The sequence below is a fragment of the Triplophysa dalaica genome, chromosome 3 (genome assembly GCF_015846415.1).
Source record: "Triplophysa dalaica isolate WHDGS20190420 chromosome 3, ASM1584641v1, whole genome shotgun sequence".
Classification (NCBI taxonomy): Eukaryota; Metazoa; Chordata; class Actinopteri; order Cypriniformes; family Nemacheilidae; genus Triplophysa; species Triplophysa dalaica.
This window is the reverse complement of record NC_079544.1, coordinates 14927335-14954722: the sequence shown is the minus strand read 5'-3', so window position 1 is coordinate 14954722 and position 27388 is coordinate 14927335. Positions and strand designations below refer to the sequence as shown.

Below are 27388 nucleotides of genomic sequence, written 5' to 3'. Positions count from 1 at the left end.
CATTTTGTCTTAGAGAGCGAAATAGAGAGAGAAGGAAATAAAGAGGCTGGTGATATTTGCGTAAGTGTGCTTTCAGCTATTCCTATACTTTCTCTTATATTTAGAATAAGGGTTTTAGTGAATCATGATTTGTTGAGTAGCCCCAATTTGAATGGAGAATTTGAATAATCGAATGATTTATCAAATTGTTGCTAAGATTTTAGAAGTTTTTTTTATTATTAAAACAATTTGAATTCAAAGTGACCTGTCCCAGATTATAAAATTTAAGCAGAATATTTTTTGTTACTCATAGGTGTGGCTTGTCTCCACTGGGTATAATATCTTCATTCTTTCTTCTGGTGTGGTTTAAACATCTTAGGGAATTCCGAGAAGTCTAATGTATTGATCTAATGTGTTAGATAGATATTGAAATAGATTGCAGAATTCAAAATTACAAAAAATGTTTATAAGATTACCCGAATTCACCTTAATTTTGCCGCTGCGCTTCGTTGATGATTACTCGCCCGGCCAGTAGGAATGAGGCATCCAAGCGCGGAAAACAAAATGGATGAACAGCTACTGTGTGTTTACTGTGCTGTGCCACTGTGTGGAACACTACAACACAAATTTGCGCTTGATCATCAGGAGAAACATTGTGTCATGAAAACATGTCAATTCAAGTTGTTATGTCAGGAGTGTTTTAAGTAAGGTAGCTTTTTTTCCACAAGTACTCGCACATGTACGACTTGTAAATTTGGAATTTGTTCCTGTTGTCATGGATTAAAGTGAAAACAATCCTCTGACTGAACTTATTTTTCAGGCCAATTTTCCTTTAACCGTCACGTCGAGCCCAATAGCATTTTAAGGATGTTTTAACCCGCTTTAATATTCCCACTTTACGTATTTTAAAAGCAATTTTTAATCTTAAAAAAAATACTTGAAAAATAATCAACCAAATACATAACTTGTCAGTGTATGCTTTTATTTATCCAATCAATCAACGCACCAAACAATGTTTTCTCAAACTCTTGATTAACAGAAAAAAAAGAGAAAAGTGCTTCTTGTGCAAAATTCTTGTGCAAAAGTCTCTAAAGTGCAATTCATTTTTTCTGCCTTTTGGCTGTGATACATATATATCTACCTCAGCCGCAGCCTGACATGCACTTCTCCAAAACCAAGATTAAGACGCTACAGTCAGAAAACACTACTGAAACACCAGGGCCTGGTTGCATAAAGCTCCTTAAACTATTCCCTTAAGTGTTACACTTAAGGGGTGATTTCCCTTTACCAAAGACAATAGGCAAATAACTTAAAGGAGAGGCTGTTCGAATGGTTTCACTAGTCGTTAAATAAGTCTCTGGTCTCCCCAGAGTGTGTTTGTGAAGTTTTAGCACCTCAGATTTAATACCACTTTTTAATATACCATGCGCTACATGCCCACTTTTGCATGTGAGGAGAAACGCGATGTTTAGTTGTGTGTGTCTCTTTAAATGTATGAGAGCTGCTAGTCTCCGCCCCCTTTTCAGCAATAAACGTGCTGTGTGAGCCTGTGCTTCCAGCGACAAAGCAATAAAGTATGGTCATATAAAGCGATCGAGAAACAAGTTCCCGTCTTTGAACACCAAACACATTGTTTTCGATAGGCACACCTGTTTCCAGCCGGAGCCATTCGCGAAGCCCCTCCGGTCACTGTTGGGAGAGAGAACCGCGTCGTGTGTTTACAAACCAATCACACAGTTTTCTGAAGTGAAGGTACTCATGACAAACGCATCGCTAATTCTCTAAATCAAATTAACGTTACACAGAACAATCCCGTCGCATGTTAACAAGCCACACACATTCAATAGCATCTGTCTGCAGACGAGATGCACTGTCGGACACATGTACTCTCAGCCGCGCATGCGCACTCGTCACATGCACGCAGTAAACAAATTTGTGTGTTCAACTGTTAATTTGTTATATTATAAAATATACACAATCTTAAACGTACCCCGAGTCATCGTGTCTCTTCATTCTGTACTTGAAATGTGGTAAATCTATTGACTGAAATGGCTATATCATGATATATTGTTGTTGTACGGCCTCCAGTATTGCAGTAAAATAATATTGGATTATTTTGCCCAGAACGATTTGTCAGATTACCGCGAGACCAGAAGCTCTCGTATGCTCTCGCGGTACTTTATTGTCAAAAGACAATCGATTTGCGCAGCGACATGTGAAGAGCTCTCTTGGTATGTATTTATCTAAACTAAACCTTGAGTAATATTTCCCATTAGTTATTTATTGTTTTTGTTGAAAATCACTTCGACTGCAAAACGTGCTCATTATAAACCACTCTGCAAAAACTTTAGCTCATGAGGAAAAAACGCTGCAATAATATTAATACTCAAACAGTTTGGGAAAAGCTATCAACAGCCAGCACATAACTGTTAATGCTAATCATGAAATCGCTAATTTCTCGCTAAACCTGATCAAATGAGTTAAATTGTCGATGTGATATCATAGTTGGTAAAATTGCTAACGTTACTTAATCTCGATGTGGCCAGTAACCAGCAATGGCGAGTAAGACAACGTTACTACTGACCGACAACGTTTGCAAAAGATCGGCAAGAAGTTTGCTGATAAACCGCAAAAACATATGGTCAAACGTTGATCAGATAATTGAAAGAATGTGTAACATACTTTTCGTTTGTACCTAGTGATATATGTTAACATGCTGATGAAAATCTGGGAAGTGGAGACGCCGTGAAGCTCTTCTTCTTCTTGGTTTTAGATGTCAGCTTGCATCCATTATGTCGCACTACTGCCATCCTCTGGTGATTGTCAACTTTTCTATTTAGTCAGGCCCTATTCTTGTTAGAAGTCCTGCTTTAGCTAGATGCCCGAATAGGCGTCATAGGTGGCAGTCTATGACTGTCCAAAGTATAAAAAAAACCCTGTGATTTTAATTATAATCATCAGAGTCTGAAATACATATTAAAAGGGAAACATAATTGCATGGAGGCGTTAAGATTTAAATCTGGAACATGTTTATTATTTGTAATTTAATATACAGGAAACCTTGGAATTTTGCTGCAGTAATGACATGCTTGTGGAAATAACAATTATCCTAATATTGCAGCTAATTGGCAGCTAGTAAGGTCTACTACATTACTTTTGACTCTAAGCATCTTAAAATACATGAATTAAACATTAATATACATTTATTTTTAAAATGTAGTTCAAAGTACGTAATTACTAAACTGTATGATAAGGACACTCAATAAATACTGATGAAGAAAAGATGATATTTACCTTATATTTTGGGTATCTTGTGAGTGGAGGTGGCCTGATCTGTCACCAATGTGCTCATGTGGTAATTTCTGTTTCCATAGAAACTAGACTTGTTTGTCTTTGATAAAACTTCATTATAAAAGCTTTTTTTCATTGTTGTGGTAAGGACTCAAAAAACTGGGACAGGCACATTTACTTCATAAAATTATAAAAATGATCAGTAAAATATACAAACACATTTATGATGCTGTAAGTTAATATGCATTGTATATTAAACAATTCCCTTTAGAAATAACTTCAAATTGTAATTCAATTATCTTATTTCACATAATATTGTGACCAGAGTTGTGGGACATGAACAAAACCAGTGTTTGCTAAATAATTTTATATTTAATCCCGCCACTACCATTAGCGCACATACTGGATATTGTCATTGGTCCAAGATAAAAGGCTTGTTTGATTTCATGCAGCGCACAATAATCTACAGCCACCTGACAACAGCACTGCATTCTGGTAATGCAAGCTCACATTTCGTGATTTTGGCTGGATTCCTCTGTCGCGGACAGATTCTTTTGTCTCTGAACTGTATAATGGAATATAGAAAACCCTTTAAAAACACTTCAATGTTTCAGCCTCCATTCCAGTGGATGTCGTAAATCCAACAACAACTCATTTGCCATCCGCCAACAAACTAACCCTGCATTCCAACCGGGATATATCGCCCTCGTAAGGGCCCTTCGGAGTGACAACAATCATGGCCGCCAAAACTGAAGGGTCACCTGAAGTGATCATAACTGGCCACTTCAAAGGGCCCTTCAGAATGAAGGATTTCGAAGGGTATAACTGGTATAACATTGTTTGGTCCCCTATACCCTTTTACCCTTCAAAGCTATCACTCCAGAGGGTAAACCCTTCGAAGGCCTTAGGGCATAGGGGTGAGCCCTACGAAATGGAATGCAGGGTAGAAGTGTTGAATATGTGGAAGGTGTTTTCGCTGTTGGCCCTTGACCAAAGTCTTGTTGTTAGTGCACTTTGTCTGTGTTGTGTTGCGTGCTTGCTGCTACAACAAGAAGATGAAGGATACCAAGAAACCTTGTTGTGTAGTGTAAGCGCCACAGCAATTCTAATAGTCTCACAGTACTGTAGTGTCAGCTCGGTTTAAGACAATCTGTCCGATTTTGGCCCTTTCCCAAATGGCTCACTTCATGTAGACTTGCGGTCTCATGGACTTAAATTGCGCGTGCTCGCCAAGTCTTCGAGTCCGCAGTGTGTCTCATTTGTCTTTTTGGCGCTCAGAAGTTTGCTCGCGAGCGCATCCTTTGTGCCCTTGATGCATTCTTCGGCGAAGTCTGCATTGATGCACTCCCCTGAAGTTCCCTACCCAGGAATCCTTTCGAACGCTCAATCACAGAACGGATTGGAGGGGTGTCGTGGATGTCAGAAATTTACGTTTAGAGAATAACCAAATGTTGAAGTTGTAGTAGAGAAAACAATACTAACATGTTGAGATTGTATGGAGTATTTTATCTGACAATAGTCCTGATCAAGTTATGCTGCCCTGCCCCCTTAGAGCTCTGCAAGTGATCCTTCCGTCTGGATTTAAAGCCCCGGGACTGAGATGGGTGTTGTCTTGTGCCCTGTTTGCCTTAAGCAATATTCTCAGCTCAGTCAGCATCTAAGGGTGTTTCACCGTGTGGTGAATGGAGATGAAAGGAGGCTCCTTTTGGCCCTGGAGTCTGGCAGGATTGAATACCGTATGGGACGCTGCCCTGTCCTAGGGTGCGGTAAAGACACTACGAGGCTGGACCGGCACCTAAAATGCCACACTGAGCTATCGAAGAAGGCTTACCAGAATGCTGTGGATGAGGTCAAAAAGAATAAAATCAAGGCACACCTGGCCGCCCTCAGGGCGTCAAACCCCAAGCCCCCAATGGCAACAGTCTTGGACCTGCAGGAGGTTGAGGTCAAGGCGGAGGAACTGGAAATGCCGAAAGATCTTTTAGTGCAGGAGGAGCTGTGCTGCCTGGAGAGCTGTCGACGTAAAAAACTCAGGCTGAAATGCAAGATAGCTGACCTCAACGAACAGATTGAAACCCTTACTGCCACCCTGTGTGAAATCACCCGGCGTTACAGAGTCCTGAAACGGCAGTCCATTCGGAAGGCTTTGCCACTGCCCCCTAACCCCCAGCATGTGTCTTCGCTTCAGTCTTTTGACCACCCAGAGCCAAGAAGCTCCCCCCACCTTCCGGATAATGTGTCGGCACAGAGTATGCATTTTTCTTTCAATACTCCTCTGAATATGTTCCAATTGTATTATTGCACTAACTGTCTTGTCTTTATTCTCTCCTTGTCTAGATGAGCAAAATGGGAGTCCTGTTCCCAAAGTCACGCTGGGAAAAAACACGGATGGGAAGATCACCAATTGTCTGGTCAACATGGAAGAGGATAATTTAAACCTCCCCACTGTTTCACACACTTCACAAGGCTTGGTGATGCTGAGACCATTGAATCAGCTTAAGCTGCACAGTTCTCACCTCCCCTGTGTGCAAGTGAGCACCACCAAGACATCACAAGCCAGGAGACACTTGGTTGCTAAGCCACGCACGCTTGCAGGCCAGGTCAGAGCTAATAAGGCCAGAGTCAAAATAGAAAAAGCCCTCAACATGCGCCGGGCTCTCTTGATAAAATGAGTGTGTTTCTGCTATCACCCACTTCGACTTGCTGGTCGTTTGAGTAGTTATCTGCTTTTTTCTCATTTCTGTTTTTTTTCTCGTTTCTTTTTGTTCCCTTGTTCATCAGTATTTTCTAATGTTTTTCATATGTTTCTTCATTTTTAATCAGGTAACTGTGTGAATGGTCTAGACATAAGCTTTTCAATACGTTAATATTGTGATAATGTTTCAATATTTTGGTTTTATAATCAGTTTGGGGATTTTTTTAAAGGTATTTAGTTATATTGGAAGTAAAGCGAAGAGCTGGTCTACCACATACTGAACAATGGTCTTGTCTCTATTCATTAAAAACAGGACCCTTAAATCAAACCCCAGGTGTATTAATCTTCATTGCATTGTAAGCTTTACCCTGATGTATAATATCTGTATATTTGGTCAGTTTTTAATTATTTATAATCATGGCCTACCTCAGGGCTTAAATTAGCTCAGTTTGCCCATATTGACCTTTATTCTATAAAAATATACAGCAGTGTCCTTTAATTTAAAATTATTTAATTGTATTAATGCTTATGCAAAAACAGTGACATGAACAACAAACAATAATAACTATTACAAGAGTGTTAAAATCACAGTAAAACAACTTTTGAACGTTTGAACAATGTAAAACTGAACATTATTTTCAGAGTTTATTTAAAAAGGAACAAATTGTAGCTTGACAGGTGACAAGAGGAGGAGCTCCTTAAAAGGATAGTCCACCCAAAAAGTCGTTCACCCTCAAGTCGTTCCAAACCTGTATACATTTCTTTGTTCTGCTGAACACAAAGGAAGAAATTTGGAAGAATATCAGTAACAAAACATCTCACCCCCCATTTACTGTCAATGGGGGTGAGATTTGTTTGTTTACTGTATAATAATTGGATTTAAACACTCGATTAAAACTGATTAAATGTGTGTCTAGTGACATTAAAACATTGCCTCTGTCAATAGTAAACTGTCAATATAATTTTAAATTAAATGTTTATAGCATAGTAAAGCTCAGAATGTTTTTTTTATGCCATATTTTGATTTCAAATGTATAATTTAGTGTGTTTCCACAACTGCCCTATATTTCCTTGTATAGTACACTGAGGTCAAAAACATGAAACATTATTAATCAAAAGAGTTGTGTGTTCATTGTTGAGTTACAGTCCTGTACGAAAAACACTTTTGCAATGTACAGATTCACAAAATCAGTTTGCTTGCACCTGCAGAAGAAAAAAAACTTTAAAAGACTAAAACACTATTAAATAACCTACAGTATATTATGTACAGCCATGTTTCTTGCTCGTGGACCTGTAAAAGCAACCCAGCACTACACATTTCTTTTCCTGATTTAATTCATCAGCTCACTAACAGAAGCACTATCACATAAACTGTGTGTTTCAGAAAAAGAAAAACAGGACAGCAAACCTACATGCCCACCAACCAAAAAGACAAATTTCTCTTTGATTTCTTAATAGTTTCTGCCCTGCATGCTATCATGTCATTATAATATATGTAAACACATTTTATTGTAAATTTAAATGAAGTTAGGAACCAGCTGCTCTATCTCACACCAGAAGATCACCTAATTCATACATTTAAGATGCTTCCGATCTGTTCCCATTAGATTCTACTCTTGTGATTAGCATAGCTGGGGAAGCCATACTGGGAGATCATCATATTGGAGTAGCGGAGCGGCATGCCTCTGTAGATCTGTGCCAGCTTATTCAGACAATAGGAACGCTGGAGCATGTGCTCTGCCCTGTGCCACATGCCAACGTATCCACTGCTGGCCTCCTTCTCCAGATTACGCATGTCTACAGGCTTCACGAAAACGCCTGAAGGACGGTTATGGCCCGACATCCGTGCAAGTCGGCGTGCCACAACAAAGTTCATGGCGATGTCGTCACAGTTCTGCGTTTCATCCACCAGATGGTGCACCTCGCTGGGCTGGTCTTGAAACAGCTGCAGGAAACGCTGGTGGAAAAAAGCGGCACCCACAAGGATCATAGAGTACCTGTTGGGATGGTTAAATGGGAGTTCAGTTGCATGTAACTGTACTGTGTGGATGTATTGTGATAAACAGAAATAGTTCGCCCAAAAATAAAAAATCTAACTTATTCACCCTTATGTCATTCAAAAACCCTAATTTGAGTCTTTCTTCTGTGGAGGACAAAAGAAGACATTTTGATAAACGTCTCAGTGGTTTTGTGTCCATACAATGGAATTCAGTGGATGCCAATATTTTTTGGCTTCAAAAAAAGATAGATTTAGCTAAAAGTAAGCAGACATGGCATAGAGCCCATGGGTAACACAGACTTACCAGTCACCACCACCTTTGTCAGGATCCTGAAGCTCAAAACTACCATAGCTATACACTCCTGATGTTGTGGTCACATGCTTCCGAGGAACAAAACCCACAATCTGATCCGGAAATTGCTACAATATAAACCGAAAAGAAACATCTTAGAGCATGACCTTATGAAATTGCATTTAAATTCTACAATTCTAGCAATATAGAGCACAGATGAAGTGTGATCAGAAAATAGTGTTACACCATAAATAACATGACGCTTTACCTTCCAGACAGAAAATGCAAAGCTGATATCAGGAACACTGACCAGCGTGTCGTCATCAAGCATCAAAACAGCTAGAAAAAGTGTCAATCAGTACATATTACAGACAAAAGCAAAATTACTTGATTCTGATTGATAGAAAAAATAACGTTGGCAAAAAATGTAAAACAGATATGAAGTCACATGGGCGAATCACACAGCTATACAACAACATCAATTGTAATGAACTATTTGGATGAAAAATTTCTTCAGACGTCACTCCATTGACAAATCACCCATGTATTTAAGAATCACATAGACGCACCATCAGTCTTGATCTCAGGGTGTGGTTGCAGTCGATTGCGCATTCTGTTCACGCTCTGTTCTTTAAAGATGACTGGCACTGGGTGTGGACCAAGTGAATCCCACAGTTCTTTGGGTGGCGGCTGTCCGGGGTTGTTCCACACTATGATGATGCACTGCAGGTGAGGCATGGCCTGATAATGGTTGAGGATCTTGAGGAGAACGTCGGTACGGTTGTACGTCTGCATGACAATAGTGAAACTGTCCTTTGGGTCTGGTAGGGTAAATGAGGTGTTGGAACTTTGCCGGAGGTCTCGGAGGATGCGGTTGTCTTCATTGTTAGGCAGTAGAAAGGTCAGAGCCACTCCGGCCAGAAGCAGCAATAGTAATGGGCCGATGATAAAGTGTGCTCGCACCCGGCCCAGTGACCTGCAGCTGCGCAGATGGATCCTAATGATCAGAGAAATGTGTTAAATAAACAGAAAAATTAAAAAATCTATCGACTCAGTTTAGAAGAATTCTACAAAAAATGGCTTTCCAAAAGCATCAAATACAGTCTTTAAAATATCATCATGTAACAGGGGGAAAGCTATATTATTAATAACGCATGTGCTTACAGTACAAACCGTTTTTCACAGAGGGTGAAACGATATCAAAACGTTTACTATCAGCTAACGTTACGTTTAGTAGCTCTATACATGCTTTACCTAATATTTTACACACATATGCATGAAAGTTATCATATTAGCTCAAATAAATAAACCAGTTACCGTTTTAGCAGACAGAATGAAACATAACAACAAATAACGTTAGTGATGCAACAGACACCATTCTGCATGCGAATCACGTTCTGTTTAAATCACCGAAAACACTGTAAATAAAAGTTATACGCTGAATAATAGACACACACAAAACCCTATATTAAAGAAAAACATTGTCAGTTTAAAAGCAAATAGCTACCTCATTGCATCCCCATGGAAGTTTACTTCTTTGCGCATGCGCAATCACAAAGGAACGTCCTAGAGTTTGGTAGATTCTTCGAATGCTAAACTTTATTAACTTTTTTAATAGAATAAATTAAATAATTAATACAAAGAGTGTTTACAAACACCATTATAAACTTTCAATATTTTAAGTCTGAGTAAAACGCGATAAAAACCTAGATTAACTCCAAAGCTTTGATTTATCATAAACATGATCATATAATCGTGGTCGCGCTGCAGGCACCGTCGCAAACAACTTTACGACATTACAGACACGCCCATTCAAGTTTTCATTCGTGAACAGCGAGTGTGTTATGTGATCTGTTTCATTCTTCGACTGTGTAAAGCTGCAGTAAGAACAGTCCTCGGATTCTAATAAAAGTTTGCACATCGAAATGCATTGTGCAATGTTATAAGGATTCTCGGTAAACTTAAAAAAGAAGAATATGGCGACAGTTGCATGCAGTGCTGCGCTCTCCTGCCCTGAAATATCGCTCTCTAATGGACTTAAAATTCCTATTCTGGGTTTAGGTGAGAATACGCTTTAACTGGACGAACACATATAACTTGCATAAATAACCAACATTTCTTTATCGCATTGATAGAAAAATAGTGCGGTCATGTATGGCGTAACTGTTGTTTAGCTCATGTGTAAACTACGGGACTTCTTGTGGTAGTATAGTGCAATTGCATTCGCAGATTATAAAACCATGGGAATTTTACTATCATGATTAAAATGAAGAAAAGCAAAAAATACAATGGTATATGTCCAGCTATTTTGCATTAAAACCTTGTTTTATTATAGTTTTATTTCAGATTTCATGGTTGAGCTATTATTATGGTAAGACCGTGGAAAATGTGTGATGTGTTTGCATTCATTGACTATCTGCTGTGTTCTCTTAACAGGGACATCTCATCAGGGAGGTTATAGTCATGACGCAGTAGTGTATGCTCTTCAGCAGTGTGGCATACGGCATATAGACACAGCTAAACGTTATGGTTGTGAAGAGGCTTTGGGGAAAGCTGTGGTTGAAAGTGATGTACCTCGAGAGCAAATCTGGCTCACCACCAAACTGTGGCCTGCAGACTACGGCTACAAGAGCACAAAACAAGCCTGCCGGGAATCATGTGCAAGACTGGGGGTGGATTATTTAGGTAGGTGTGTTATGAATCAATGGGTCCATTTGCTTGTTAAACTCTTGCTGATCTTTACGTAGCAGATTTTGACGGACTTTGAATTCTTTTCATTCTCACAGACTTGTATCTGATGCATTGGCCTGACAGTATGGTTTCAGGTCGTTCTAACAGAGAGGTTCGAGAAGAGACGTGGAGAGCTCTGCAGGAGCTTTATGATGAAGGTTGATGCTCTGTTTTCACCACTGTTTTGACATTATACTTCAATTATTGTTCATGTAAATGTTCATTTTTTTGTTCATTTTCAAGGTTTGTGTCATGCCATCGGCGTGAGTAACTTTCTCATCGGTCACTTGAACGAGTTAAAAGACGTTGGTGGAGCTGTTCCTCATGTTAACCAAGTATGAATGAATAAATTAGAGTTTTTTCCCGCTTCTATACAACAATAAATTTGAGTCACTTCACATTCACTTTTTAATATAACCGTTGCGTTAGGGAAGAAATAAAACTGGCGCCATCATGACTTTCTTTCATCCGTGGCTCACAAAAGAAGGTATTTTTTGAGAATTGTCTCAGTGGTTTTGAGTCCATAAATTATGTTAAAGGGGTCATATGACACGCTAAAACACATATTTTTTGCTTTTTTAGATGTAATGTAATGTGTATACACAATTTAAGGTTTAAAACGCTGTATTTTCCACATACCGTTAATGTTTGCATCTCCTCTTCGCTCCTCTATGAAACGCTCTGAAAAGTGAGGTGTGCTATGATTGGCCAGTTAACCAGTGCGTAGTGATTGGTCGAATACTGCAAGCGCGTGACGGAAATGTAACGCTTCTTACCATATTTGGAATGTGACGTTCCAGGCAGGTCGGGGTGAGCATTCGGATTTTGATAGAATGCGTCTTATGTTCCGACAGTTTAATTTTTGCTAATTTAAGTGTCTAATACATGGACGGGCAACTTATAACACACCAAAGACACGGAAAAACACATATTCACGCCATATGACTCATTTTACATGGTATTTTGTGTTCTACCTAAGGGAGTAAGTCATACAGGTTTAGAATGATGTGAAAATTAGTAAATTATGAAAGTACATTCATTGTCCCTTTATTGCAATATCACATAGTTGCCCCCGTCGACTTAATATTAAACCAGATGCACTCGATTTGATCAAATGAGTTTTTGTGTGAATCCGATTTGTTTGCAGGTGGAGTTCCATCCCTTCCAGCAGCCAATGAAGCTTGTTGAACATTGTCAGAAAGAGGGTATTGTGTTTGAAGGCTACTGTCCTCTGGCCAAAGGTCAGGCTCTTACTCACCCCACGATTCTTCAGCTGGCCCAGAAATACGGCCGCAGCGCATCCCAAATCTGCATTCGCTGGAGTATTCAGGTACTGATTTCAATACATTCTCATAAGCTGTTTAATATGTATTATTAAAACAATTTGAGAGTTGGGGGAAAGTCAGATGGTGTTGTTTATAACTTACATAAAACCTTGTCAACACTACAAATGTAATGATGTTTGATTTCTTTTGATGTGTTATTTAAAATGTTAATAAGTTTTTTTTGTAATTGCTAGTAAATGTAATTCCGAAGACGCTGTTATGATCTTATATATCAATTGAGTTTTAATTCTTCTCAGAATGGAGTTGTCACTATTCCAAAGTCCACCAAACCAGAAAGAATTCATGAAAACTGCCAAGTAAGTTAAACATTTAACATGAAAAAAAAAATACCAAAACCTTAGTTATTCAACAAGGGAGTCTGTCAGTGTTCTTTGTTAGACTTTTCTTCTATTGCAGCTAAACCAATATTCAGGATGTTTTGTATTTTTATATACACGTTCCATTTTTATATCTCTTGATATGTGCTTGAAGTAATATCTAGCCCCATATGAAACAAGTTAACCAATGCCAGGTACACAAACTAACAATTCTCTGTTTGTCCCTGTATTTTTTAAGTTATGCAGTTCTCCATACGTTCGCTGTCTCTTTGAGATCATCCTTTTTTAACAGACACAGACCATAATTTCACTGTGGTGATCTGTCACTCCTGCTGTGCAGGTGTTTGGGTTCAGTTTGGATGATTCAGACATGGCAGCCATGAGATTGTTGCATGATGGGAGACGTGTGAGCTGGGACCCTACTCATGTGGAATAACCATGATATTTTATATGAAAATATCTTATACCACCACCTGTTCAGGTGAGCCAGGAGAAAAGTGCAAATCAGTCAACAAAAAATGAATTGTTGGTAATTGTTTTTCGTTTTATTAGACTTAAATTCTGTTGTTTAGTGGTTGTAAAATACAAGTCGGTACTGTACTTAAAGTAATTATGAGCAACACAGCATTGAATCCGATGGAAACAAAATCAAGGATGATCTCAAAGACTTGTTGTCTTCACCAGTTCAATTAACTTAGTCATTTATCAACAGGTTTTTGGGTTCACACTAAAAGAAGACGACATGGAGCAAATTAATAGGTTACATAATAACCAGAAGCTAATTCATCTCAGTTATCCCATCTGGAAAGGATAACTTCAAAGAATTTTCCTGTAGGATAAATGGCACACTTTTGAAATCCATTTCCTGATCTCACTGTAAAAAAAGGTTATTTATGAAATGCTGATGTCACATTTGCCTTTTAAATAAAATGGAATTTTAATATTATATGCACTGTTCATTCTATTCCAATATAAAGAACAAAAAAAATGCGGGAACATTTAAGTAGAAGTGTTGTCAAATAATTTAGAAAGTTATGAATCTATTACAAATGTTATTTCGGTGTCAAGGATGTACAGATAGTTGTCAATGGTGGGATCATTTCAAGTGGATAAACTTGTGCAACAGTATATTAATGGTTATCCTATGGAATGATACTTTCATTATAAATCCATTACTGTACACGTTTTTGTGGATTCATCGTTTTGTATTTAAAGGGGTTCTGCAACAATGTGTCATGCATTCTGACTTCTTTACAATGTTAAATGTGCTGTCATCTCATGCTTAACATGGTCAACTTGCCAAAACATTAGTTGGGCGTATTACGTAGTATTTATGCGCTCAATAAACTCCCCCAGCAATCGTACAGGATCAAACTCTTTTGTAACAATTTTTCTTAGTCCCTTATTGGACAATTCTCCCGAAAAAGCAGGCAGCAGCATGGAGAACAGAAGGAGCATGCGCAGACGTCACTTTCACTTGTGTGCAGGAGAGAGAGAGCATATGTTCGCTAAGTAAATGTGATTGTTTGTTCATTCCATTTGGGTGATGAATGTTATATGAACTCTGGATATAACACTGGATTTGGAGATCGTTTAAAACTGATATACGGAGCCGTCTCAGCGCTAAAAGATGCAAGACATGAACTGCATGCGGTGAGTGAAACTGATGTCTGTTTTGTTTACAATGTGCTTTAGTTCAGCCTACACCTACCACCTTCAAACTAAATACTCTTCGAAGATATACGACGTATGCAATACTTCTCTATTTGTACTCAAGATTAATATGAGATTAGCAGAAACCCTGTGTGTTAGGGCCACTTAAACTCTATGGACAGCATCTGTGGCTTAATGTTAGAGTTGTATTAACATAAATAAACCCTTTAATGTTGTGGAACTTTAGAGAAATTATTTAGAGCAATGCTGGAACACATCAGACACAGATTTTTATAGCAGTGTTACCAATATTGTTTATTCCATCCCTCGCTTAGAATCATTGTTGTACAAGTTACACTTTCTTCTTAATATCACAGGTTTAAATAATTTTTCAATCTTGTTCTCTAACATCCAGTTTCACCTACCTCTCCTTGCAAACAAAAAAGCAGATTGTATTATACAAAAATGCAAACCAATTTTCACACAGTGAATTCTTTTACAAAGTCATAAAATGGCGTAATAATGGCTACATCCACATTGGAGTAAGATGGTTCTAAACATTCCTTAATGGAGTATAATATATATTTATATATAAAACCTTTCCTTGTTGAAATTGAGCCTGTACCTTAATTTAAGAGATTTTACAAGACAACTTGGAAGTAATCATAAAAAAGCCATTACATTTCCCAAAAAGTTAGGAATAAAACAACAACAAAAAAAAAACACAAAAGACAGCCATAACAGTGTTATAAGGTTCAAAATGAGTTAATTTGCTTTTCATGTAAATGAATTTAACAGGTCTGCTCAAAACAGACAATTCAGGCAAAGAAATGAATATCATCCATTACGAACAGACCCGCTCTCAAAGAAAATCACTCAATCCTGCAATTTCTCTATGGAGGAAACAAAAACTCATGCAGAAAACTGTAAATGAGCCTTACAATGACTCTTCCCATTAAGTTGCTAATGTAATCGACATGATTTAATTTGTAAAACAAACAAAAAATATCCACACAGAAATAATTAGCTCAGTGAGATCACTGATAATTGAAGAAAAAAGTTCAACAGCACCCAAGCAAGTGCTAAATATTAAATACAAGATAGCACATTCCCATATAATCTAAAGATTAAAATAAAAAGCATCCTGGCAATGCATCACACGAGAATGCTTGCTGTAGCAAAACATTGGGCACTCTGTGAAAGCCAAAGGAAAATTCTGCACACCCGCAAAGCGTAGGCTAACAAATCAGGCTCCATTATCTTCTGTCGTAGCAGCAGTTAGCATTGCGAAACAGAATGCTCATCATGCTAGCACGTTCACCTAGCCAGAACCAAAGAAAACCCAATGCTTATGGTGACTGGAGCGTGTTAGTTAAGCTCCTGCAAGTTTAATTTGGCAAACATCTGACTATTCTGACTGCAATAAGAACAACCTGTACACAGCCAGGAGATGATTCTTAGACTCAAAGCAGGTTTTATGCCTCTTATAGTCATGTTCATGTCTTCAAGAGTATCCACTGGATTCAAACGTATCCTACGCAAGTTTGCAGTAGTGTGCAATTCCCTATTTAAATGAAAAGGAACTTCAGCGAGCGTATACTCCTGGCAGAATTCATTCAGGTATTTCACAAAATGAAACCAACGCAAATGGGATAGTTGTGGTGGCTCATATTAGTGATTGGTAACTAGAAAAAGCCATTGGGTCAATCTCACAAAACATTTCCGGGGCATATTTCACTCAAAATCCAAAATGAATCATGATATTTTATTATGTGAAGGTAATTATGGTATTGTCTTTACATGTACATTTAAATAAAAAATACTGTATGTCGGTAATGCAAATCATAAGAATCACCATTGATAATAATGGGAATTACAAAACAATAAATGACCAGACTTTCTAAGAATTTGCAATTAAAATAATATAACAATGAACAATCTAAATGGTCCTAAAAGATGCTTAATTTCCATTATGCAAAATACATACTGTTCTTTTGATCTTGGAATGAAATGTGACCTTGTTTTTGTGTTACTGACCCAAAAACAGGCTAGAACAAAGTCCAAAAGTCTCAGAGTAGATGGAAAGGTCTAAATGCTCCTAGTTACGGAGTAAATGCATTAGATAATCTTACATATCAGACAAGGCATGAACTAGGTCTTGAGAATTCAACAGCATGGAAAACGCTACTAAAACTGGCAAAGAATTTTCATGTTAAAGAGAGGGAGGATAAACAATTTAGCATCAATAAAGATGACATTCTGAAAAATTTGCTCAGAGCAAGCGTGATGGACATCACACAATAAGTTTAAACCTCATTAGGAAGGTTGACCTCATCTCTGCATGTCTGCACAGCTCGATTTCAATCTTGACGATTGCTTGAAAGGCTGTGTGCGCTCTGCACGAGCAAAAACATCAAATGATCATGACCACAAGTCATCATACTAGGAGAAATCAACTATCACCACAACTAGGGCACAAAAACGACAAAGATTACATGTAAAGAGGTTGCACCCAAAATTGGAGCTGTATATCATAGTCGGTCTCAAGAGACTAGAACAAAATGTCACACGTGAAGAATGTCATCACTATAGGAAGACTTCAAATAATCGTGTTTTCTCACGGGGCCTCATTTTTAAACAGTCATTGAATAGATTGTGTAAAAACATTTTTAAGTCAAAGCATGGTGGTCGAGGTATCAATAGACCTCCTTCATGAACAGAACTAATTTATGTGTCTATAGTTTGTAAAACCCTTTTTATGTAAACAGTCGCATTCAATTTGATGCAACAATTTGCATAATGTTTTTACAAACCGTTTAGAGAAATACCCTTGTCTGGTTCCTGCAGGAATTTGTGAAGATTTCTATAGAATTTATTTCAAACAAATCATCAAAACAAAGAAGTCATTTGCAGATCTATTTCATTTAAAAGACCTTAAATAGCTAATCTAGTATAAACACCTGTCTGGAAACCCGTCAAGATTTTTATAGAAATTCATTAACAAATTTCATACATGTTCCCCAGAGTGTCAAAACTGTAAGATAGTCGGCTACGGGACCTGCCGTTGTTGAAGCTTCACTCCCTGGGACTTTTCTGTGCAGCAGTTTAGCGGTATGAATATGCAAACTCGACCAGGAGAGCCAAATATGCAACTTCACAGAAGTTAGGGAAACTGATGAAAATATTTCCTAATAGGCTGTAATCTTACAAAACGACTGTGGCGCTTGGAGACGAAAATAACTTCATCCCGAACCACAAAGCTCTGGAGAACACAAGGGACTTGAAGTGTCGAACCTCTTATACTGAAAAGCACACACATGGAAAAAACATGGAAAAAAGTGCTCATTCTTAAAGACATTTGTTTGCATTCTATAAAACAGAATGCTTTAGAAGCGTGTTAGAACACATTTACAAATTACCTAACAGTTATATAGCCAAACCATAAATTAAACAATAACCTGACAACTTATATATATATATATTTTCCCCTTGTGTTATCCAGAGCTCAATCTAACTGGCTTACAGCGATACACTGCCACGGTTGTAAGTTGTGTGGGGAGTTCCATGTTAACGGTCCATAAAAATGGATTCATAAAAGGTTCTCCATGCTACTAACACCTGGCGAGTCAGATCATATCCAAGGCTGCAGGGATCCAGGGAGTTTAAATGTTTCAACGCAGGCCCTAACTGCAGCGCTGGTTACAGTAACTAGTCCCGATGCTAAAATGTGTGCTTGATTTTCACTTCCATTCCACTAATGATCACATATTCCATGCTAGATTTGGATTTACTGTTCGTCGTCGATATACGGGGAAAACGGCAAAAAGTTAGCATTATTCAGATGCCCTGGTTTCCAGGCGATGAGAAGTCGTTTAAAACAAAAAGCTCATTCACAGAACAAAAAGAAAGAAAATTTATATCACGGCAGATACTGCTCATTTTCTAAATAAAACAACAGAGAGGTTTGTGTTTGTGCATGCATGTAGCAGCATGCAGGTGTGTGCGCGTGTGAGAATGTGTGTTCCTTATTTTGATCATTATCATGATCCTGCATCCCCTTCGGTTCAAATTAGGTAAGAGATGTTTTTTTAAGACCCCCCCCAAGAAAGAATGTTGACCGTTGGAGGTGGACAGGATATTTGTGTGTGTATGTTTTTTAAATAAACTCTTAAGAGCAAGAGTGAACGACACCATTCTTTTGAAGGTCTGAGCTACTTGCTGATTGGTCAGCAGAGCAGAGGGTGAGAGAAGACGTCTTATTTGTCAGCGACAGCATAGATCCACCCACGCTACTGGCTGGCTTCATGCCACTGGACCCATTAGACACCTCACTGATGGAGAGATGGGGACAACAACAGAGAGAGTTAGTGTATTTGTGGACAGTTCACCCAAAAAAAAAATTCTGTCATCATTTACTCACCCTTGAGTTGATCCAAACCCATTTGTTCTGATGAACACAGAGTAAAATATTTGGAAGGATGTTTGTAACCACACAGTTCTTGGGCACCATAGTAGGAAAATGTCCAGTGGTAGTCAAAAGTGCACCAGAGCGGTTAGCTTTCCAACATTCTTCAAAATATATATTTTTTGTGTTCAACTGCAACAGCACAAGTAATTTTCCTACTATGGTAGTCAATGGTGGCTAGAACTAATGTTTGGTTACAATCATTCATCCAAATGTCTTTCTCTGTGTTCATTAGAACAAAGAAATCTACACCGATTTGGAACAACTAGAGAGTGAGTAAATGAAGACAGAATCTTCATTTTTGGGTGAACTATCCCTTTTAATGTCTATCAGGGCAGCAAAATGATTTTTAGACATGTTTTAAAAAAACATTCTATCTTTCCTATGGGTAGACAGTAACTGCTATTCGAGATCTGCAGGTTCTCTTTAGCAAAGCGTCTTCTCAATGGCAATTAACAAAGAGTTCTGTGTGCAAAAGCTCAGCTGCTCACTCACCCCAGTGCTAAAGAGAGTTCCTCCAGCTGGGCTTTATGGTCAGGCTGCCCGTTCTCTGTAGCCTTCAGTTTGTATTCATGAGCCACCTGGTTCTCCTGTAATTGTGGACATAGACAAAGATCAAACTTTTCATACATAAAGGTAACAAATAAAAACAAAACTCTAGAACAACAATAATACAACTTCAAAGGCACCAAGGATGCCTGCTTGACTCACCATGGCAATTTCACGGGTTCTCTTTCCGATCTCTCGCTCAACGTGATGCAGCTCCAGGCTGAGCTGTTCACTGGATACAGCTGCACCTGTAGACCATTTCACTGCTGGTGACGGCTGTGCTGCCAGGGCGCACGCCTCCCTCTGCAGAAGCATGGAGTTACTGGCAGCCTGTGTGAGCGAGCAAGACAGACATTTATTAATATTACTAAGCGGGATACATTGAGCCATGTAACCTGAGTCTAGGCGACTTGCGAGTCATGAATTTAAATGGACATTTCAAATGCACCTCCATGCCCCGGGTCTGCTGACTGATCTGCTGGTTGACTTGCTGGAGCTCGATCTTGAGCTGCTCGCGGTCAGAGGCAGACACGGGCAGACTGTCGGAAACACGAGAAGCAGACATGTGTACCATCATCATGATAAATGACACACAAGCACACATTTCATGTAATTCTCAGACGGTTTAAGAGTGTGTACCGCTCGCTGAAATGTCCCTGAGTGTTCATGCTCTGGTGCTGAGAGTACGAAGCTCGTCCCCAGCTGCTGTGGTTTCCATACGAATAGTCTGCTGTGTAAGGAAAGAAAACATTATAACAAACAGCCATGTTTATTCTATGAGGATTGGACCCATGACGTTAGAATTGCAAGCACACAAATACTTCTGATTACTGGTCTATAAAGTCACCTGTCATTGTCAGGTGTTTGGAGCCTGAGGCCTGTGAGGAGGCCATGGCCTGAACTGGCCCAGTGGTCTGGTAACCCGTTTTCGATGTCCGTGAAATGGCACCAAAGGGTGACACTGTGGGCAGAGGGCCAAAGGGAATGATTGGATCATCATCTTTGGCTTCAGCAGAGCGTCGCTGGGTGTCCAGCGAAGGGTCGCGCAGAACTTTTCCCTCTGCATTCTGTTTTGAGAGTGTACAGCAAGCAAGTGAAAAACTGATCACTAAAACCTTTTCTATTCATGAAAAACAGTAGAGTCACTTGCCATCATCTCCACAGTGCTAGTGATATCTTTTGGTTTAGCATCCTTGGAGCCAATGTATGATCCTATTGTATCACATGACCAGGGGGAATACTGCCCAGCGTAGTCTGGCTCCCGACTTCCAAAGACTTTTGAGCCATCTTCCAAAAACTAAAAAAGTATTCAGAAGAGGAGTTGAGCGTTACACTTGAAATACATTGTCAACACCGTAAAAGGGATTTACTCGAGATAGCAGTGAAATGGTCTCACCTCCTGAGGGTAGTCGTTGGGGAAAGGATGTGTGGGGAGAGTGGGCGAGGCAGCAAAGGGAGGAGGAGAGATGACTTGTCTTTCCTCCAGCTGGACCAGCAGCTCCTTACGCCTACGGTGCAAGTCGTCCAGACTAGGCGGAGAACGACTGTATGGGTCCTTCCAAGGTAGAGAACATCAACAAATCAATGGACAGTTTAATTATAGACGGGCATGCAACAAAACTGTAGCTCATTCTCCATCTGTTTAACAGAAACACAACTTACTCTCAAGTGGGATCTCATCTGGCTGGGGTGTGGTCCAGCAGGATAGTACCCATCTGGTGGGTACCTGTCTCGGGATGAAGACTCCTGGGGGTGGTACAGAGACCCACCGGCCCCTGTGGGAGGTGGAGGCATAGGGGCTGGAGGAACGTCTAAAGGATTGGGGCTCATCCTCACCAAGTCATCTCTGGTAGGGGCGAATGGAAGAGGGGGTGCTGGATAATGTCCATGTCTGCGGCTGTAATGGGAGGGGGGTGCGTAGGGGTGGGCTGAGAAAGGAGGACCAGAGTGGTGGTTCTGATATTGCCGCTCTGGCCCGTAACCTGGGTAGGGCTCTGGGTAAGGGGACACTGTAGACTCTCCAGGCGGAGGGGGGTTGCGGATATAACGGGGAGATACATACTGTGGAGGTTGGTATGAGTAGGGGTTCCCTGTAAAAGAATAAGAGTAAAAACATGAAGTGCCTGACAGCTAATTTAGGATAAGCGTTTTGATTGTCTGCATGTATGAGACCAAACTGTCAAAAAAAAAAAAAATCAACATCCATGTGTCGTAGCCCATTCACCTGCTGGGTATTGAGCATCATACTGAGATCCTGAGGGTGGAGGTCTGGCTGGCTCTTGGTAGAAGAGCTCAGGTTGTTGAGAATACATCTGTTGAGCACCTCTGGGCATGACTGGCAACTGCTTGGACATGGGTAAGTGCTCTGCCCTGGGGTGAGGCACAGAATGCGGTATTAGGGTCATGACAGATTTTTCAAGACTAAAGAAAAACAATACAGCAGATATCAGCCCATAAAAACTTGCGTGCACGCTGTGCTTTCCTCTTAAAATCTATAATATGCATTTTCACCTTTATATAGTACCTTTTACTGATATACTTCAATAACACAAAAGTAATCCAAGTAAATGGAAGTGTTCTGATAATCAGAACTTTATTTGCAATTATGTTTGTTGCCCTTAAAGATGATGTGCTTAATTCAGATTGCATCATATAATAAATGAGCTTACGAGTCAGGTGGAGATCCAGGAGCACTCAGACTAATGCCATCCATCTTGTTTTTTAGTAAAATTTCGTAAGTGGAGGGATCCGTGCCTCTGGAGATGAGCTGGGGAAGATGGGTCCCCGGACCAGCAATACCATTGGTAAGGGTAGAGGGCTTCTGTCCAGGCTCCAATGGAATCACTTCCTCAGGCAGTAGACCAGGAGTGCAGGGCACCCTTGCAGCAAGGCGTTTGTTCATTTTACGGTACCTACAGAGGGTAAATAGAAAAATAGTTGTGGATTACTCTCTTCAAGACGTTACTTGTGGATAAGAGAAGGAAACCTGGTTTAGAGGTAAAGAATAACAGGAGCAACAAGGTTATGGTATAATTTACCAAATTTATGCTAGATGGTTGAACCTACTGTATGCTATAAACAATAATACCAAGGTTACAAAAAAATTGGTATGAGTGGGAAACATGTCTTTTTCCCCAAATAATTTTCATTCATTCAAAATTAACAAACTTACGACATAATGTAAAATAGGAATGTGTTTAACTTTAACTATTTTGAATTTACTTCGCTTAAATTCTGCTTTCTAAATATCGGCAATGGCCAGATTAAAAACCAATTATGAATTTTAAACCACCAGATATAAGCCGGTCCCAATTCAGGGATTGTAACCTTTAAGGTTAAAAAACGAGGATTTGGTTTTCAAAGCACGCAGCCTCAAAAGTCCAAGAAGCGAACTGAAATGAGACGTCTAGTCTCAGTAAACAGTACAGACGTCTGACTTTTTTTTAACAAATAAGGAGGCAAAATTTTTACTCACATTTTTTAGTATTGACTAATTATTAAAAAATGTCTTGCGTTACAGCCGCGCAAGGAATCTAGGGATAGCCAAAGCTGTTAAGGATACATTCGTTCTATCCTTAAAAACCTGCGGAAATAAGTTTGCATTTTGGGGCTGCTTTTGAATTGGGACAGCCTTAACAGCCTTCAGTCGCACTGGTGTGATACAATCAGTCTTAAAATGCAGCCTTCAAAGAACGCAGCCCCCGAAATGAGACAGCCATCGAGGGTATTGGCACTCACTTTTCCAGCTCCTCCTGAGAGTGGGCGAAGGTGCAGCTGGCTCCTCTGGGACAGCCTCCTTTCTGCTTCATGTCTCTGCACATGTATGTCTTGTACTTGCTGTGCTGAGGCAGCTGCTGCGTGTCAGCACCCTTCTTACTGTGGTTCTGAATGAAGTCCACCAGGCCATGCACCACAGTCTTTACCGCCACCAACCCATTCTCCAACTGCTCCCAGGTGGGAGGAGGAGCGTCTGGAGGAAGGAACAGCCATTAGGTAAACAGATAACCGTATAAATCATAAGGGATACAAAATTCTGCCTATGTAAGACAGTAGTAAGTAAGTAAGTAAGTAATGCTCTGAAAGCTCAGTTTCAGTTAATACAATTTCTTACTAAAATACACAAGCATTCAAAACACCAATCAAAAGATGATCATTATATAACAGATTGATGTTTATTTTATAACAACCTGGACTGGGGTCGATGTTTGCAAGCAGCTCGAGGTGAGGTCTTAGCCGGTTGAGGTTCGCGGGGTCACCCGTCCTCTGCAGTGCGATGGTCAACTCCTGAACGCTCTGAGCAAATGATGCTGGCGTCTGCAACTGAAAAAACAAGGACAATAAAAGTCACAATTCCTGCCAGATTGCACATTCTCAATTATAGACCAAATTAAAAAAAGACCTAGGACAGAAATAAAAGCATTTCATGCATCCAAACAGATGGGTGAAGGAGAATAGGGCAGTATTTATGTGACTTTTTAAAAACTTTGATGCCATTTAATATAGCAATCATGCTGGGCTGAGTATACCTTGTCAATAATGGATTGCATGTGGGACTTGTGGGACTGGTCTCCATAGAGTAAAGAGGACCACTGATCGGGGGCGATGCGTAAGCCTCCCTCCATGGCAATTTGAACAATCTGAGAGTCGTGTTCCCGCCGAAGTGCCTCATATGTGCGGAATTCCTCTTTCAACTGCATTAGCGATGAGTCCTCATCTCGTTTCGTCACCTACAATACCAAACAGATTCAACTGAAACACCCGAGCTATAGTAGTTGCTCAAAAACATCCTACAAAAACAAATACAATTTATATACATATGCATGCAGCGCTTCAGGAGATCATCACATCAGCACATCAACAGGCGACTAACCTTGAAGCAGGAGGCACGGTAGAGGAGCTGGACTACATGTCCAATACTGGTTTTGGAGGCCTGAGGAAACCTAGGTTCAAGTCTCTGGACTACAAAGAGGACCAGAACCTTCCTGGAAAGAGCAGATCCATCTTCCAAAGCCAACAGCACCAGCTTTAGTGCTTCCTCTTGCATGGCTATAGATAAACAAAGATTCAACAGGTAAGACACAAGAAAAAAAAATCCATGCATACCATGTCAAACAACCAATTTAAGGTGACACATATCATTTCTGCACTAGTTTCCCAACCACTATCCATTAGTCATCAAACAGATGGTTCTGCCCTATTTAACTAAACTGGCCATTGATTTAGCCTTGTTGGAATAAAAAGAAGAAAAATTTTGTTCCTGTTTAGACTTACTTTGTGTGCACACTATTGTTTCTGTTCATTCTATAGGAATAGGATAACATAATATAAAAAGTTGTCACCATTCAGTGTCATCTTACCTGGGCCCAGGAACTGGCAGCCTCTGGCTCTGACAGCAGCCCACAGGTTAGAGGAGAGCTGCTGGGGATTTTGATGCTGCAGGATGAGCTCTGTAACAGTCCTTTCACCCAGAGAACGGGCCGCCCGCATGGCCCTGACCCTGCCTTCTTCTTCCACCAGTTGACAGTGCACCAGAGTTACCAGCTTTCTCTGCATGGGGCGGCTTAGCATGCTCTGAGCAGCATTATTCAACCCCACCCCTAAACACGGGAAAATATATGTAAACGATTTTGATTATGACCATAACACTGACTTACACGGACCATACATACAAGTGTTGGATATAATGCGTGTTACCTCGTCCACTGCTGAGGGGTTTGAGATAGAGGGCCAGCTCCTCAACACACTGCCGTGACTCTTCATAATGCTTTGTGTCCTCTGGACAGGTAATGAGTGCCACAGGTTGCTGTTTGGGCACCTGAGAAAGAAGGACACGAAGCAACAAGTTCATGCAGGTGACCTTTTCAGAAAGATCAGCGGTTAAATTTTACTGATCGAAATATCTCACCTGACCCCCGACCAGCTGTAGCAGGGCAGAGTTGACAGGCAACTGCTCAATGTCAGTGTTGATGGCCGTCTGGTCGAAGGGACAGGCCTTTCGGTGCAGCTTGTTGAGGCACATCTTGCAAACGGTGTGGCCGCAACCTAGACTGATGGGTCGACGCACCGTTTCCTCGAACGTCTGGGTGCATATGGGGCACAGTAAAAACTCTGTCCATTGTGGAGCTTGTACAGGCATCGTAGCAAGGCTGTTCTAGGGGAGCAAGGTGGGTTCTCCTAGGTGCGTGCACGTGTGTGTGTGAGATTGGGCATAACATTAAACAAAAGGGGAAATTTATAAATGAGAAAAAATGAAAGATTCCACTGGAATCAAAAAATCTTCTGAACACAGGAGTTCTTAAATAAATTCACACGTCCCCGGTGATCATCACATGGTGTGAAACCTGAAACCTGCAAAATAAAGATGTTACAGGTTATTTAAAGAAATAGGGAAACAGTACAAACAAATAGTCAAAATGATGTATATAACAGGTATAATATTAACCACTATCATGCAGTAAAACGCAGTTCCCTAATAATAGTCATTTTACGTTAAGCACAATGTGGAACAAGCCTGGCAACTGTTGCTACCCAAACATGAGGGAAAAGGTACATAAATAACACATATAGCATTAAATTGAAAACAAACAAAAAAACTTTTCAATTACGAACGTAGTATATTTTCTACAAAATTTCGGTCAGTGGAAGTAAATCATATTTGATTAGAAATCATTTTAGTTTCTCTCATGGCATTCTGCATACAGGCTAGCCTGCGCTAACACGACTGTCAATACATTCAACTTCATAATGTAAACAATTTTGACTTAATTAGAATTACATTAACGTAAACATACAAGTCTAATATTCTAATGTGGACATCTACCACCGTTATCTGCAACAAAACATGGCAAACTGCTTTAAAGTTTAATAGCATGTTCTCTCCAGCCCATCTTCATTACCTATAAAGCTAACCCAATGTTTTCTACGTGATCTCAGCAAACTAACGTTAGCAGTTCAAGACGGACAAATTGCTCAACAATCACAATTTATTCTAGTTATGTAAAATAATAATACATACAGAGATAGAGTTAAATGTATACCGATAATGGTTTGTTGCAAGAAGGCTAAATTGCGAGATAAAAAGTGGAGGATACGCAAGAAACGTCTATTGGTTTATGCTAAGCCACAAGAGATGCCGCGATTATGTAATATTTCGACCGCTGAACCTCGCTTAAATAACTTACACGTTTATAACCTTACACACTATCACAACAATGTAACGTAAGCGGAAAGGGGAATTTGACGAGAGCATATTAAGAATACTTTTGACATCAACACGAGAACAACTGTAACGTAAATAGCTATTTCTGTTAGCGAAGGCCCCCCTATAAACATCATTATGTTCAGCGAGACATGCTAACGCAACAAGCCAAATAAGCTAACCTAGCTAAACTGCTACTTTTCACTCAAATCAGATTTACTGGAAAGATTGCTAAAAACGCTGCACATAGAACTAACTGAAAACAAACCAAGACTTCGCGCGTATCGCTAAACATTGAAATCAACCAAAGAGCCAGGCTAGACGGGCGGCTAACTGCTAAAAACGAGCTATCGGGTTAGCCAGCAGTGTGCGGTCCACACCCAGAAACGCACAAATAATGCACAGAAAAAATATGGTTCTGCAAGTCAAAAGCGCAGAGACTTGAACAATATTAAGTAACTCACTCATTCTTGCTGAGTATCGGCAATCTTCATCTTTTCTTAAGAAAACGCTTAATAATTTCCTCGGTCGCCATGTCGACCGTTATAACGGGTTACCGAAATAGTTCGGGAGTTCCTCGCATTAAACTACCAGCAGGGCTTGAGTTAAACAAGGAAGAGAAGAAACAGGTCAGTACCGCGGCGCCCTCTCTGGCCGAACAGCGCACTGCATTCGGACCGATGAATTCCTGTCAAACTGTTGCTCGGCAAAACACATCCAGACCTGATACATAACACGCACTAAGAAACTGTTGCTGCATACTGAATACCTTCTGGAACCAAGTCAAGATTTTCAGTACAAAACTGTATTTTAATATATTGATTACTGAGAGTTCATAACAAAATGGGAGCATGTGTCAGTTATGTGTTTAATT

The 27388-nt window shown here is 39.8% G+C and overlaps 4 protein-coding genes across 7 annotated transcripts; 2 read left to right on the top strand and 2 right to left on the bottom strand.

Moving 5' to 3' along the window:
* The first annotated feature begins 987 nt into the window (after positions 1-987).
* Positions 988-6240, top strand: LOC130417257 (uncharacterized). 3 transcript variants are annotated; one of them, XM_056742650.1, is made up of 3 exons: positions 988-1731; positions 4823-5519; positions 5608-6240. In XM_056742650.1, exons 2-3 carry the CDS (start codon positions 4871-4873, stop codon positions 5940-5942), a joined length of 984 nt encoding a protein of 327 aa, XP_056598628.1. In that variant the 5' UTR covers positions 988-1731; positions 4823-4870; the 3' UTR covers positions 5943-6240. The 3 variants fall into 3 exon arrangements, with proteins under 3 accessions (XP_056598628.1, XP_056598626.1, XP_056598627.1); XM_056742648.1 differs by lacking the exon at positions 988-1731 and adding an exon at positions 1984-2210; XM_056742649.1 differs by lacking the exon at positions 988-1731 and having other exon boundaries at positions 3308-5519.
* A 219-nt stretch (positions 6241-6459) lies between these two features.
* Positions 6460-10006, bottom strand: extl2 (exostosin-like glycosyltransferase 2). Of its 2 annotated transcripts, none has more exons than XM_056742647.1 (5): positions 9764-10006; positions 8826-9253; positions 8525-8595; positions 8269-8384; positions 6460-7962 (listed from the first exon to the last, which is right to left on the bottom strand). In XM_056742647.1, the coding sequence occupies exons 1-5, from the start codon at positions 9799-9801 to the stop codon at positions 7569-7571; spliced, it is 1047 nt and encodes a 348-aa protein (XP_056598625.1). In that variant the 5' UTR covers positions 9802-10006; the 3' UTR covers positions 6460-7568. The 2 variants fall into 2 exon arrangements, with proteins under 2 accessions (XP_056598625.1, XP_056598624.1); XM_056742646.1 differs by lacking the exon at positions 9764-10006 and adding an exon at positions 9574-9650.
* An 87-nt stretch (positions 10007-10093) lies between these two features.
* zgc:110366 (uncharacterized protein LOC550476 homolog) lies at positions 10094-13596 on the top strand. Its single transcript, XM_056742651.1, has 8 exons — positions 10094-10317; positions 10693-10941; positions 11043-11144; positions 11230-11321; positions 12134-12316; positions 12569-12628; positions 12990-13130; positions 13362-13596. Exons 1-7 carry the CDS (start codon positions 10233-10235, stop codon positions 13083-13085), a joined length of 867 nt encoding a protein of 288 aa, XP_056598629.1. The 5' UTR covers positions 10094-10232; the 3' UTR covers positions 13086-13130; positions 13362-13596.
* A 1003-nt stretch (positions 13597-14599) lies between these two features.
* Positions 14600-27126, bottom strand: rc3h1b (ring finger and CCCH-type domains 1b). Its single transcript, XM_056743348.1, has 19 exons — positions 26979-27126; positions 25222-25664; positions 25011-25131; positions 24674-24913; positions 24187-24362; positions 23843-24043; positions 23504-23636; positions 23055-23286; positions 21986-22228; positions 21541-21686; positions 20979-21406; positions 20713-20871; positions 20467-20613; positions 20164-20383; positions 19956-20046; positions 19765-19855; positions 19479-19646; positions 19263-19357; positions 14600-18633 (listed from the first exon to the last, which is right to left on the bottom strand). The coding sequence occupies exons 2-19, from the start codon at positions 25450-25452 to the stop codon at positions 18471-18473; spliced, it is 3285 nt and encodes a 1094-aa protein (XP_056599326.1). The 5' UTR covers positions 25453-25664; positions 26979-27126; the 3' UTR covers positions 14600-18470.
* Between the last annotated feature and the right edge of the window lie 262 nt (positions 27127-27388).

Bases quoted from the DNA above. Each gene is read 5' to 3' on its own strand.
- LOC130417257 (XM_056742650.1), top strand. From the start codon at position 4,871: ATGGGTGTTGTCTTGTGCCCTGTTTGCCTTAAGCAATATTCTCAGCTC. The intron at 5,520-5,607 runs GTATGCATTTTT...CTCCTTGTCTAG, and splicing joins GGATAATGTGTCGGCACAGA to ATGAGCAAAATGGGAGTCCT.
- extl2 (XM_056742646.1), bottom strand. From the start codon at position 9,641: ATGCAGAATGGTGTCTGTTGCATCACTAACGTTATTTGTTGTTATGTT. The intron at 8,596-8,825 runs GTGCGTCTATGT...CACTTTTTCTAG, and splicing joins CCCTGAGATCAAGACTGATG to CTGTTTTGATGCTTGATGAC. The intron at 8,385-8,524 runs GTAAAGCGTCAT...TTTATATTGTAG, and splicing joins TTGCATTTTCTGTCTGGAAG to CAATTTCCGGATCAGATTGT.
- zgc:110366 (XM_056742651.1), top strand. From the start codon at position 10,233: ATGGCGACAGTTGCATGCAGTGCTGCGCTCTCCTGCCCTGAAATATCG. The intron at 11,145-11,229 runs GTTGATGCTCTG...TTCATTTTCAAG, and splicing joins GCAGGAGCTTTATGATGAAG to GTTTGTGTCATGCCATCGGC. The intron at 11,322-12,133 runs GTATGAATGAAT...ATTTGTTTGCAG, and splicing joins CTGTTCCTCATGTTAACCAA to GTGGAGTTCCATCCCTTCCA.
- rc3h1b (XM_056743348.1), bottom strand. From the start codon at position 25,452: ATGCCTGTACAAGCTCCACAATGGACAGAGTTTTTACTGTGCCCCATA. The intron at 24,914-25,010 runs GTAACACGCATT...TCCCGTGTTTAG, and splicing joins ACCCCTCAGCAGTGGACGAG to GGGTGGGGTTGAATAATGCT. The intron at 19,647-19,764 runs GTGCATTTGAAA...TCGCTCACACAG, and splicing joins AGCAGACCCGGGGCATGGAG to GCTGCCAGTAACTCCATGCT.